The 12,566-nt window shown below is 39.6% G+C and overlaps 1 protein-coding gene across 50 annotated transcripts in view; it reads left to right on the forward strand.

Annotated features, from left to right (window-relative positions):
• Nucleotides 1-12,566, forward strand: part of ANK2 (ankyrin 2) — a 584,595-nt gene that overhangs the window by 530,932 nt on the left and 41,097 nt on the right. For 34 of the 50 annotated variants that reach the window (XM_086407163.1, XM_086407180.1, XM_086407165.1 and 31 more), the window contains 5 exons: nucleotides 672-896; nucleotides 3,721-3,875; nucleotides 7,170-7,381; nucleotides 7,680-7,884; nucleotides 10,201-10,297. In XM_086407163.1, the coding sequence (XP_086263289.1) occupies nucleotides 672-896; nucleotides 3,721-3,875; nucleotides 7,170-7,381; nucleotides 7,680-7,884; nucleotides 10,201-10,297 (894 nt within the window). Of the gene's footprint in view, nucleotides 1-671; nucleotides 897-2,627; nucleotides 2,727-3,720; nucleotides 3,876-7,169; nucleotides 7,382-7,679; nucleotides 7,885-10,200; nucleotides 10,298-12,566 lie in introns of all 50 variants that reach the window. The other 16 variants (XM_086407151.1, XM_086407166.1, XM_086407160.1 and 13 more) reach the window with 1 other exon arrangement.

Below are 12,566 nucleotides of genomic sequence, written 5' to 3' on the forward strand. Positions count from 1 at the left end.
AAAAAAAAAAAAAGCATTTGATTATTTTGGTTTTCCTCTTTTTTAGAATGTAATCAGTTAAAAACCTGCATCCTGGGTATGACAGTGTTGGAGCAGGATGCATGTACATGGGTTTGGTCTTGAGAGAAAGCCTTTGAATTTTTTTTAAGTTGTAGAATTATGCTGAAATGATCTGGACATGATGTAATTTTTAAAAGTCAAGTTGAGTTAACTTAGAAAAGCTACAATTTAGTCTTTCCTCTCTGCTCTATCTTTATATTATTTCAAACTATGGATTTTTCAGGACGCATATAGCAGGAAGCAAATGCCTCTGCATTTATAACAAAAGGAGACTCATATTCTTTATGTAATTTCATTCCACTTTCTAAGTCAATTGGATGTATGTTTAATTTACAAGTTCATGTTTAATATCACCATTGTCAAATTAGGAGCAGAACTGTTCTTTAGTAACAGATCAAAAAATACAAAAATTAAAACAGCAACCAAACTGAAATAAAGGCACTGGTATAAAGTAAAATTACTTTTTAAGGGCATGTTTTTGGCCACTATGCATATAAATAAGAAATGTTTTAAGAACAGAGCGTTATGGAAAAAAAAGCTAACTTGACAAAGCTTGTTTATCTGCCTTTGGTATTTCAAAACACCATCTAACCTTCCATTTTAACTTTTAGTTTCCTGGTTAGTTTTATGGTGGATGCCCGAGGTGGTGCTATGCGAGGATGCAGACACAACGGGCTCCGCATCATTATTCCGCCCCGGAAATGTACCGCCCCAACACGAGTCACCTGCCGACTGGTCAAACGCCATAGACTGGCGACAATGCCTCCAATGGTGGAAGGAGAGGGCCTGGCCAGTCGCCTGATTGAAGTCGGACCTTCTGGTGCTCAGTTCCTTGGGTAAGGGTTTCTGATAAACCTCCCAGTTAGTCACTGGTGAGCTTGTGTCCTCTACATGAAATCACTAGGATGGAGTGGAAACAGGTACGTCAAGCTTTTGAAAGAAGATTGGCCCCTGTGAAATTTTTTAAGAATTGAAACTAATGCCTCAATGTTTGACCGCACTTAAATGCCTCTTATTTTAAGGCATTAATGGGTTAAGCATTCAGGTTGACTATTACTCTTTCTCTTTGGATGTGATAGTAGCTGCCAGGCTTCCACTATGAATAATCATACTTTGGTTGATGGTAGGTATTTTTTAATCTTGATTTAAGTGGGAAAGTCGTAGAGAAAAAATACAGTTGGTCCTTGAAGGACGCAGGGGTTAGAGGTTCTGACTGCCCCCCACACAGTCAAAACTTTGCAAACACCTGAGGATTGGCTCTGCCTGTAAGAGGCTCCTCCACATCCCAGGTGCTGCGTCTGTGGATCCAACAACCGCTGATGGACCACGTGGTTCTGAACTATTTGCCATTGAAAAAAATCAAATGGACCTGCCTAGTTGTTCAAGGGTCAACTGCACTAGTCTGTTCTGAACATAAACTTGACGTCTTGTATAGTTACAACAAACAGAATCATCATCTTCGCTTTGGAGAGCAGTGTTCTTTATAGAACATACAAAAATTTAATCTATGTGATTTGTCTTTTCTGTTATCAAAATTGCTACCATGACTTAAAAATCATCCTGGCAGTTTTTTATTTGGCATAGATTTCATTAAGAGGACAAAAATCCAGAATGACTTTTACCATGCTCATTTTAGCAATTTTGAGCAGAAATAAGCTTTTCTTCTATTTGTACTGCTGCTGTTATATTACCTGGTATCTCAATATGCCAAGAAATGAGTAGTACCTGCTGAAAACTGGCAAAACCAAGTTTTGGAGGGGGACAAGTTTCAAAATATTTTGAAACAAATCGGTTGTATTTAAGTCTTATTATATAAAGTCTTTGTGCTAAAAAAACTGGGAGAAGATCCTATTAATTAGGAACTCTTTTGCTTTGCCAGTGTCATACTGGGGAGAGGATTTCTTACTTTAGAACTCAGGAAACGTTCTAAAGCCTCGTAATTTGGAGCAAACTATTAACAGGTTGTTCCAAATTATGTTCACACCTGAAAAGGTGTGTGTATGTATTTCCCAGTTATGGAAACTACCTCCCATGTCCTCCTATCAGACAGACCAGAGATTTAGAAGGAGCCTGTGAAGTTCTGGGTTGCATCAGAAAACTCCATTATGGTTGGAATAATTCCCCAGTGATTCCTTTCATATTCTGTGCCAGCTCCTTTCCCCTTCCTCATGCACAGATAGTTGTAGGCTTTTTAATAATTGTCAGATCTGTTGAGAAATACCCATGAAAACTTCTGGCCTCATTACAGAGCCAGAGTTTTTATTGTATTGCCAACAGCTTTGTCTTTCCTGTGGAGCATATTTTATTTTATTTTTTTGGCTCATGCCCTGGCGGTGAACCTAAGCAGGAATAGATCCGACCCCAAGCACCCTCCTTCCACGCGCCTCCATTGTACACTCTGGGTCTCTTGTTCTTGCTCTTTGTGACCAATGGAGGGGGCAGAACCAAACGCAGTGTGAAACCAAACTTCACTCTGTTCATCAGCTGGTGACGCTGGGGTTCTGTGGAACACAACACCTGAAGCTTACCTATGTTCTTTCTTTCACTGCTGCTTTGGATGTACTCAGTAAACTTCACCTGCCAACGGCTCCTCCCCCACTTAATGAGGGAGAAAGTTTGGTCAGCCGCATCCTTCAGCTGGGGCCTCCTGGAACCAAATTCCTTGGGTAGGAGTGACTTAAAACAAATTGATGGCTGCGGGCCCCCATTCTTCTCCTCCTTCTGCAATATGATTTCTCTTTTTGTCATTGTGCCCATGACATGTCCCTCTCTATGATTTAAATTCTGTACAACCTATCTTTAGTGGACCATTTCTGACCCTTGTGGTATGTGACTTTTATTTTTGAGTGATGTTTTTATATCTTTTCCCTTAAGTGCTGTGACCTTCATTTTCGTTTAAAGCATGAGATCTGCCTAGTTGTACTATGTGCTAGTTAACGATGTCGTTATGATAAATTCGGAGTCTGTATCAAAGCAACCTGGACTGAAAAAAAAAATCAAAAGCCTCTCTGGATTTTGAGAGTGAATGTGACCGAAACACAGTAGGGTAGTGCATGTTCTGGATCCTGAAATGTAATAGGCATTGGACACACCTGGCCGCCTGCTGAGGCGCTCCCATAGGGCCACGCTGTGTGCACATGCCTGTGTCTCCTTGAATGGAGGAAATAGACGGAAAGAGTCCTGAGTGCATGCCTCTCGAGTTCCGAAGCAGTTGACTCTTCTGACATCTCATTTATGGCACATGAAATTACACAGCGTATGAGCCATTTTCCCTCTTAAACCATTTTGTCATTCTGCACCTTGTAGAAAACGTTTTAAGAGATTGGCATACCTCATAGATGTGCATGTACATTTCTTTTGGTTAAATGTGTTATCCTTACGTTGATCAAAGGAGAAGTTCCAGAATGCCACATGCACTCACAGGGAGACATCATTGGCTTAAGGTAGCAGCATGGCCCCGAGGATTGGCACCCCCGAGGTGGAGTGCTAGCTACTGTGGGACCGTCTGCTAGCTGCAGGGCTCCGGAGGATGGCCCCGCTCTGTCCCTGTCCCCAGAAAGAGAAGAATTCCAGGTCACTTTGCAACAGACAGAGTTGAGGTGCTTGTCTTGCTGGTGGTTAGCTCCTGTCCACACTGAATGTTCTGCCTTGCTGTGTCAGGCCTGTGATCGTGGAGATCCCTCATTTCGCTGCCCTGCGAGGAAAAGAGAGGGAACTGGTGGTCCTGCGCAGTGAGAACGGGGACAGCTGGAAAGAGCATTACTGTGAATACACGGAGGAGGAGCTGAATGAAATCCTGAACGGCATGGATGAAGGTACTCCATATTGAAGGTTTTAAAAGGACTCTGAAGTGGAGGCATGATAGTGATGCATTTGTTTATATCCTAGGGGGTATGTGTGTGTGTTACCTAATCCAATTTTCTCTCCTGGCGCTTGCACAGTAAAGCCTGCCTACAGGCTACACAGTAAGCCTGCCTACACCACAACATGAGGTTGTGGTGAAGGAAATAATACCAGGTTATTGCAGGTGCAAAGCAAGAAGTCTGGGTTTTTGAGCATTAGCTGCCCAGACCCCTTGTTTAGCACCAGTGACTCAGTGGTAAAGAATCCATCTGCCAATGCAGGAGACGTGGGTTTGATCCCTGGGTTGGGAAGGTCCCCTGGGGAGGGAAATGACCCACTCCAGTATTCTTGCCTGGGAAATTCCATGGACAGAGGAGCCAGGCAGGCTACAGTCCATGGGGTTACAAAAGAGTTGGACATGATTTAGTGACTAAACAATGACAACAGAGTGTTCTGGTATATTACCATGGTGATGCATTGGAGTGCACAGTATATTTGCCTAGTCTTATTTTTGTTGCATTCAGGAAAATGAAATTCTTTAATAGTAAATATCTTAGATTAATAAAGAAATACGGCCCATCTCTATCTTTCATGCAAACTTTTCTAAAATATGAAATAGAATAGATGCTGTTTCCAGAGAAGGCAATGGCACCCCACTCCAGTACTCTTGCCTGGAAAATCCCATGGATGGAGGAGCCTGGTGGGCTGAAGTCCATGGAGTCACTAAGAGTCAGACACAACTGAGTGACTTCACTTTCACTTTTCACTTTCATGCATAGGAGAAGGAAATGGCAACCCACTTCAGTGTTCTTGCCTGGAGAATCCCAGGGACGGGAGAACCTGGTGGGCTGCTGTCTATGGGGTCGCAGAGTTGGACACGACTGAAGCGACTTAGCAGCAGCAGATACTGTTTCATAACAAAATGAATAGATATTGGATAATATATCCATGATTTTCAAAAATGCCTAATCTGAACATTTAGATATTTAAGACACTGATAAAAAGTGCTAAACTTTTCTCCAGGAAAACTTACATATACCCATAACTACTACGTTATAGGACAATATAATTTTTTCTTTCATCAACTTATTTTTCAGTTGGAGGAAAGTAGCTTTACAGTGTTGCATTGTTTTCTGCCATGCAACAATGCAGATCAGCCATAATTATGCACATGCTATGTGTGCTAAGTTGCTTTAGTCAACTCTTTGCAACTCTGTGGACTGTAACCCACCAAACTCATTCTCTCCATGGGATTCTCCAGGCAAGAATACTGGAGTGGGTTGCCATTTCGTTCTCCAGGAAATCTTCCTGACCCAGGAATTGAACCCACACCTCTTATATCTCCTGCATTGGCAGGCAGGTTCTTTGCCGCTAGTGCCGCCTGAGAAGTCCTTTACCTCTCTCTCATGCCTCCCTCCCCTGCCCCATCCCATCCCCCTAGAGCATCACAGAGCACCAGGCTGGGCTCTCTGTGCTATATAGCAACTTCTCACTAGAATAATACTTTGAACTTTCTATTAAGGAGTTAGGAAAATTAAATTCACTCACAGTTTACACTTAAACAGAGAGTTAGCTACGGTTGAATTTCATATGCACACTTACACATATAGTTAAGGAACGTATTTTTCCTTAGGGCTTTAATCTCTGTAAATCTCAAATCCCAGTTTAGGCCATTTAACCTCAGGTTGAAATACCTTAGTTTGACGAGAGGGAGGTGCTCTTTCTTAGGCCTCCTGAGGCCGCACAGAGATGAGGTGTCAGTCCTGATAGATAACCAGAGATATGTTCCACTTTTCGTGACCACACAAATAGGCACTTTTTTTTTTCCCCAAGTGCCAAGAACATACCAAAATTTGCACCGACCTGGGCACACAATTGTGCGGCTGTTTGCCAGATTTTATCAGTCTTCCAGGACCACTAACTGTAGCTTCATGTGTGGCTCATGGATGGTAAGGTGTAGCCTGACAGCAGCTGCTTTAATGTTTCTTCCTGTTCTGCTGAGGGTTAGTAAGAAGAGAGGCCACAGAAGAGGAAATTATGCCTTCTGGACGTGTGGGTCAGTATTTTCCAATTAAGATGAAAAGATCCGGGTTCTTACCGATAAAGCTTGTTCTGTGCTGTATTTAGCTGCTTCTGCTCCTGGGAACCATTTCTTTTGCATCGAGTTTAGGATATTTCTCTCTGATATATTTACCTGTCATTAACACTGCCATGTTGTCCTTAGATGGGGACCCACTCTTATAACTTTCTACATAAGTAAAAAGCTCATTTTGAAATAGAATCGAATTTGTATATTTTTATGTTTGTTATGTTTGTTCTGTGAAAACCTCTTCTTTCATAAGTATATGCTAGTAATTGCCAATGTATCAGTCTTCAGTCATGAAGGATCAGATCCTGGGACTTCAGACTTTTGCTATCTAGTTATATTCAAGAGTCAAGAAAAACACAATTGCTATTCATGCGTCTGTAAGAATTGTAAAATGCTTTCTAAAAATGAATCGCTTTCCATAATCTCTTAAAATTCAGTGATCTACTTAGTTCAAATTTTCAAATTTTAAACTAGTTGGATTTACTGTGTTGCCCTGCATATCTACACTAATGCAATTTATCAAGAGTCCATTATCCCATTCTCCTGATGTTAGATGATCTGCTTGGTAAGTTCATGATTTCAGGGGAATATCGAAACCCTAAATTTGCAATCACTGATCTTTTTAAAATATCCACAGTGATTATCTCCGAGACAACCATGCCACTGGAATAACACACTAATACACGTCTTACCCTTCGAAGACAGATTTTATTCCCGCACTACTCCCCTGAGAACCAAAAGGACCATATTACTTCTTAAAACCACAAATAACTGGTTTTGAACTAACTTTGAAATTTGCAAAGAAACGAGCCCATAGTCAATTTCCTCTTTGTCACGTTGAGCCAAAAACAGGACAGGTTCGTTTCATTGCCCTCAAACCCCCTTATTTACAAAGACAGCCTTGCAATACCACGTCTAGAACTGGATGCTTTTGTTTCACAGTGCCCTGGAAAGTCCTAGTTTTCACAAAGAGAGAAAATGTGCCAGCCAAATGCTGACAGGTCTTGAGAGATTCTGGTATTGCTAGGATAGCCTTGCTTTTTAAATTTTCCTATTATTTAAAAAAGAAGGTTTTTGCTGCCACATCTGTTCAGGGTTAACCTATGCCACTGAGTTTGCTAGAATGCTTTCAAAAGCGAATCCTTGCTCTTTGAAGATGGGTCATTTCTTGTCTCAGTGCTGGATAGCCCGGAAGACCTCGAAAAGAAGCGGATCTGCCGCATCATCACCCGTGACTTCCCACAGTACTTTGCGGTGGTGTCGCGCATCAAGCAGGACAGCAACCTGATTGGCCCGGAGGGAGGCGTGCTGAGCAGCACCGTGGTGCCGCAGGTGCAGGCCGTGTTCCCCGAGGGGGCGCTAACCAAGCGGATCCGTGTTGGCCTACAGGTACGCCCACGTCAAGATGCAGGTTAACCTGACGGATTTTATTCCCGGGATTCAAAATCAGCTTTTCAAAAGAGAATGAAATGGCTAAAGAATCAAATTATTCCTGGGTGAGCAAAAGCTGCCCTTAGAAATCATCAGTGTCATGAAGTTTTATATGAGTGTTTGGTAACAGTAGGAAATTGCAGTTGCCATATTTGAAGATACAAAACTGATTTATGAAATAAAAATGTATTAAGAAATTTGACATGGAATATAATGATGTATTGTTTATTTTTATATTTTTGCTATTTTTTTAAAGGCTCAACCTATGCACAGTGAGTTGGTTAAGAAGATTCTGGGCAACAAAGCTACCTTCAGCCCTATAGTCACTTTGGAACCTAGAAGAAGAAAATTTCACAAGCCAATTACCATGACCATTCCTGTCCCCAAAGCTTCAAGTGATGTCATGTTGAATGGTTTTGGAGGAGATGCACCAACCTTAAGATTACTATGCAGCATCACAGGTGAGTCACATAGGACTATTGTGTTAATAATAGAAAGTTCTGGAAGAAGAAACTTAGATTGTAAATACTAAATTAACCTTTGTCCTAAGATGCCTGCATCTTATTAATATGCATTAATTCAGGAAAAGCACACTGACTAGGGAAGTGAAAGGGGATAGGAAGTGAGCTAATATTTTCTAAATAAAGCCTGATGCCAGACTTTTAGGCACTTCATACACATGGTCATTTTTATCTCCAAAGTAGCCCTCTGAGGAAACTTTAACTCCCTTTTACTAGAAAGGAAACCAAGACTGAGAGAAGTTTTTTTTTATAATTTGCCTGAGATTAATTATACTGTAAATATCTGACAGAGTTGGGATTCAAACCCAAGTCCATGTACCTCTAAACCCGAGCTTTAGGCCTTCATTGAAGATATCACCTTATACCTGTGGCAAACTAAATGATATCTTGAATAATTATATCAACCATTTCAAACTTTTCTGTCCAGGAATTGGTTATGACTTTATCATTAATCTGTTGACTAACTTTGGAAAAAAGGAGGATATTTAGTCTTCTCAATTGGAAGTTGTAATAGCTTTCAGTTAACCATCAAACTCCAGGAAGATATTCCCAGGACACTGGTTGTCTCTGACCAATAATACTACCACAGATGGTGAGAGATTAAAAAACTATCCACACAAGTAACTGAAACTACATAATTGAGAATTTCCCTATTTAACAAAAACTGAATGGTACTAGCATTCAGTAAATATTCATACTGTTTTCAGTAGAAATAATAACCATATCTGCTTCAGTATTATTATTTTTTTTCATTTTTCCTCATTAGCAGGAATGTTCACCCTTCTTTTATCCTCTCTCTCATTCTTCCTTCTTATCAGTGTTTTTTTCTGTACTCTTGATAGCAAACCATAGAGACTTTACCCCATAAGTTTAATAATATGACATAATTTTAAAATACATGGGGGTTTCCCTGGTGGTCTAGTGGTTAAGGCTGTGCTTCCAATGTAGAGGGTTCAGGTTTGATCCATGGTTGGGGGAACCAAGGTCCTATATGCCACATGGCATGACCACAAAACAAAACAAAACAAAAAAGACACTCAAAACCAAAACAAAGCAAAAATAATAAAAGAAAATACATGCCCTAAAATGAGAGTAGTGAGAAATGTCATGCTTCACTTGGGGCCTCTCCCAGTTATTTGTTTCTGCTTATTACATAGCATTCCCATGCTTTTTGATTCATGTGTATGATTAATCATCCTATAATATGCTATGTAGCAGCCTGGATGCAAAACAAGTCAGATTGAAAAATGTCCGTGGCACATCCTGCCCTTCTAGATGATCAAATGAAGATACCACCTGGGCCTTGACCCCATCTGGTCTAGTTATTCTGGGCCTCTGTCTTGGGATGGATTTGTTCTAAACAATTTCTGTCTTTCTTTTTTTTTTTTTTTTTTAGGGAAAGCTTTATCGTTTTTATTTTTATTTTTTTAAATTTACTTGTTAATTTTTACAAATACAGTAATAGATTTTTGGATTTTTGTGTTTCGCTCTATTATATAAATCTGTTTAGAATGTGTATCTTATGGGCCTCCTAGAATAAAGAACTTTGATAACTCATTCCCTTCTTTAACAATCCTTAGAGTCAAAATTTGTTTTCATCTCAAACATATATTTCTCCTGCAATGCCTGAAGACAGTTTTGTCCTTATTTACGCCAACTTAATGTCTCAGTAGAAATGAAAGTCAGCATCACCCTCCAGAGTGATGTGTCAGTGTTCAGAGGCATTCAGTCATTTGTTCTTTCGCTTTGCAATATTTCCTGAGCTTTTAATATTTTCCAAAGATTTTTGCCAACCTTCAATTGCAAATTGAAAGGAAATTTTGTTTCTTGAAAATAAGTGCCTAAAATATCAAGGTGAAGGAATATTTGGATTTTTGTTTTAACAAAGCATTCAGCTCCTTGGTTAGTCGAAGGATCTTTTAAAATCATCAACTGAATACAATTCAAAATTATCTTCAGAAACTAGCAATTACAATAAAAAAACTTTAGGATGGCAGGGAGAGAAAAGAGCACCTAGTAATTTGAAGCAGTGATTCAAATGGCCTCCCTTAAGTTTAGTTCTGTGAAATGTGGTATTAATGTCTGTTTTCCGTGTATCATTTTTTTAGCACGTAGTTTTCAGTCACTTTGTTTCCAGGGTGTCATCCTGAAGAGTGAATGAACGTAGCCAGAAGCCAGAACCACGAAGCCTTTATTTTATGACACCGAGTTTGGAGTTCTGCCTAATTTTTTTTTTCAACAATCATGTTATTTCAGGTGGAACCACCCCTGCTCAGTGGGAAGATATTACAGGAACTACGCCATTAACATTTGTCAATGAATGTGTTTCCTTTACAACCAATGTGTCTGCCAGGTATGGTTATACTGCACAGAAAAACCACTGAAATTGTGTGCCCAAATGTCTCTTGTTTTACTTTGTTTCATGCATTCTTTAAAAGTAATTTTAATTTTGGTTTGGTTTTAAAAATGGTCTGCATTTACTTTCATGTCTTAAACCAGACTCCCCAGTAAATGTAATAGTGATAATGCATTAATGAAGTATGAAGTACAGCCATTCAGATTAAAATCTAAAGAAAGTAAATTATTGCCAGCTATTACTGTATGACCCAGACTCTGGCTTTAGCAGCCACAGCTGATTTTTCCAGTCCTGAAGGACTTAGGAATGATGGATTTCCTGCTGACAACAAAATAGCCTGAATTGTTTTTTTTTTCAAACAGAATGATAACCAAACCACAGAGCATATCATGGTTTGCTTACACAGTTTAGAGTTTTCAGTGACTTTTATGCACCATAGCATGTTTACACATTATCCTTTTTGTGTCCCATATCTTTAAAAAGCTTACGCTGTCTAGCTTTATTGCATGTGTGTAAACCAACTCAACTCACTAGTTCTCATTTGCTTGATCTTTAATGGATTGCCAAGTGTTTTCCTATTTGTTTAATTTGGTTACTGTAAACTCTTGTGACTTAAGAAGAGCGAGAGGCAATATGTCCATTTTAAAGATGAGAAAGCTGACGTTGAGAGTAGTTAAAGCTTACATTCTTATTCGGGGGGTAAAACGATAGATGCATGAATAACAGTGCACAGCCATAGCTGGGTGTAGTGATCCGTTTGTAGTCGGAGCCACCCAAAGGGCTCAGTTGTGAGTCTCTGGTTGTGTGTCTGTCTGTGTGCCCTGCCATTCACTCATCTCCACTCTAATGCCAGAAAATGACAAGTTCTGGATGGAAAGGTACAAAAGAGTTACTGAGAGAATTCAAAAAAGGGTGTTCACATTAGAGTGGTCAGAGAGAAGGTAGTCCATGAGATAGAAACCTAACTAACAGGCAGATAAAAGTGGAAAAGAAGGTAACATGAGCCAAGATGCAGAAGGGCATTGCAGGCTGGCGACAATGGAGTCTATAATTCAGAAATAACGCCGGAATGTTGGTTAACATTATTTACAGCAGGCCTTATAGGAGAGACAAAGAAATTAGGAGTTATTATATTATTATAGGAATAATGTAATTCTTTCAGACAGTCGAAGAAGCAGTGAATCAAAGATAGTTGAATCAGTATAAAGAGGAAGGAGGTAATACTGAGGGCCTACCAAGAACCAGGAACTAGGCTGCCTTCAAAGCATTACAGTAAATGAAATAGGCCAGACCCAAAAGAACAAATATTGCATGTCTCCACATAAACGAGGTACCTAGGATAGGCAAGTTCATAGAGACAGAGTTTAATAGAGTTTACCAGGGACTGAGGTGAATGGGAAAGTTCAAAGTTACTGTCTAATGGGTATAGTGTCTCTGTTTGGGATGACGAAAAATTTCTGGAAATGGAGAGTGGCTGTGGTTGTATGGTATTTTAAATGTACTACTGCCAGTGAATTGCGCACTCAAGAATGGTTAAAATGACAAATTTTATATTATCATTAGTGCACACAGCCCACTTCTTGGATTTGAGGCTGCCAATTAAATTATATTTTATCACAATTAAAAAGTAGAAGAAGAGAGATGGATCAGGAACTTGAAGGAAGGAAAAGCTAAGAAGATAAGGAAATTTTCAAGTGTTTAAAGATTATGAGCAATGAGTCAGGAAGGAGGGATCAGTGATGGAGGAAGGTTTCAAAGTGAGAGGATCTGGAATAAATCTTTGACGTGTATAAAGAGCAAATTGAGAAAATGTGCATCTGATGGTTACTGCTTTTTCTGTGAAGTTAACCTTTCTGAAGGCCTGAAGGGTGTCATAAAGGGTTAGCAACATTACTATAGTGTATAAAATGATATCTGAGGAAAAAAAATTACCAAAATATGTCACAGATTTGACTGAGGCTAGAAATCATAAATTATTCACAAGGCCAATAATTTCTTCTATGGATTATATTAAGCAGTATTTAGGAGTTCTGAAGCAAAAGCAGATTTTTTTTTAAAAAGTAGTTTGGTTGATCCAACCTTGGTGACTGTGAGTCCTTTGGAAAAGAATGATGAGATGAAGAAACGTTAGGTAGATTTTGTTGAAAAAAGTTTTAGGAAATGAAATGAGGAACAGCAGGGGCTGTCAAAGAAAATAGAAACTCATCCAGCAAGATATTGGTATAATACCAGGGTGCACCACAAAAGGATTCTAGACGCTGAAGAT

The sequence above is a fragment of the Bos grunniens genome, chromosome 6, assembly GCF_055505025.1.
Source record: "Bos grunniens cultivar Pamir isolate PY7600 chromosome 6, Bosgru_T2T1.0, whole genome shotgun sequence".
NCBI classification, from domain to species: Eukaryota; Metazoa; Chordata; class Mammalia; order Artiodactyla; family Bovidae; genus Bos; species Bos grunniens.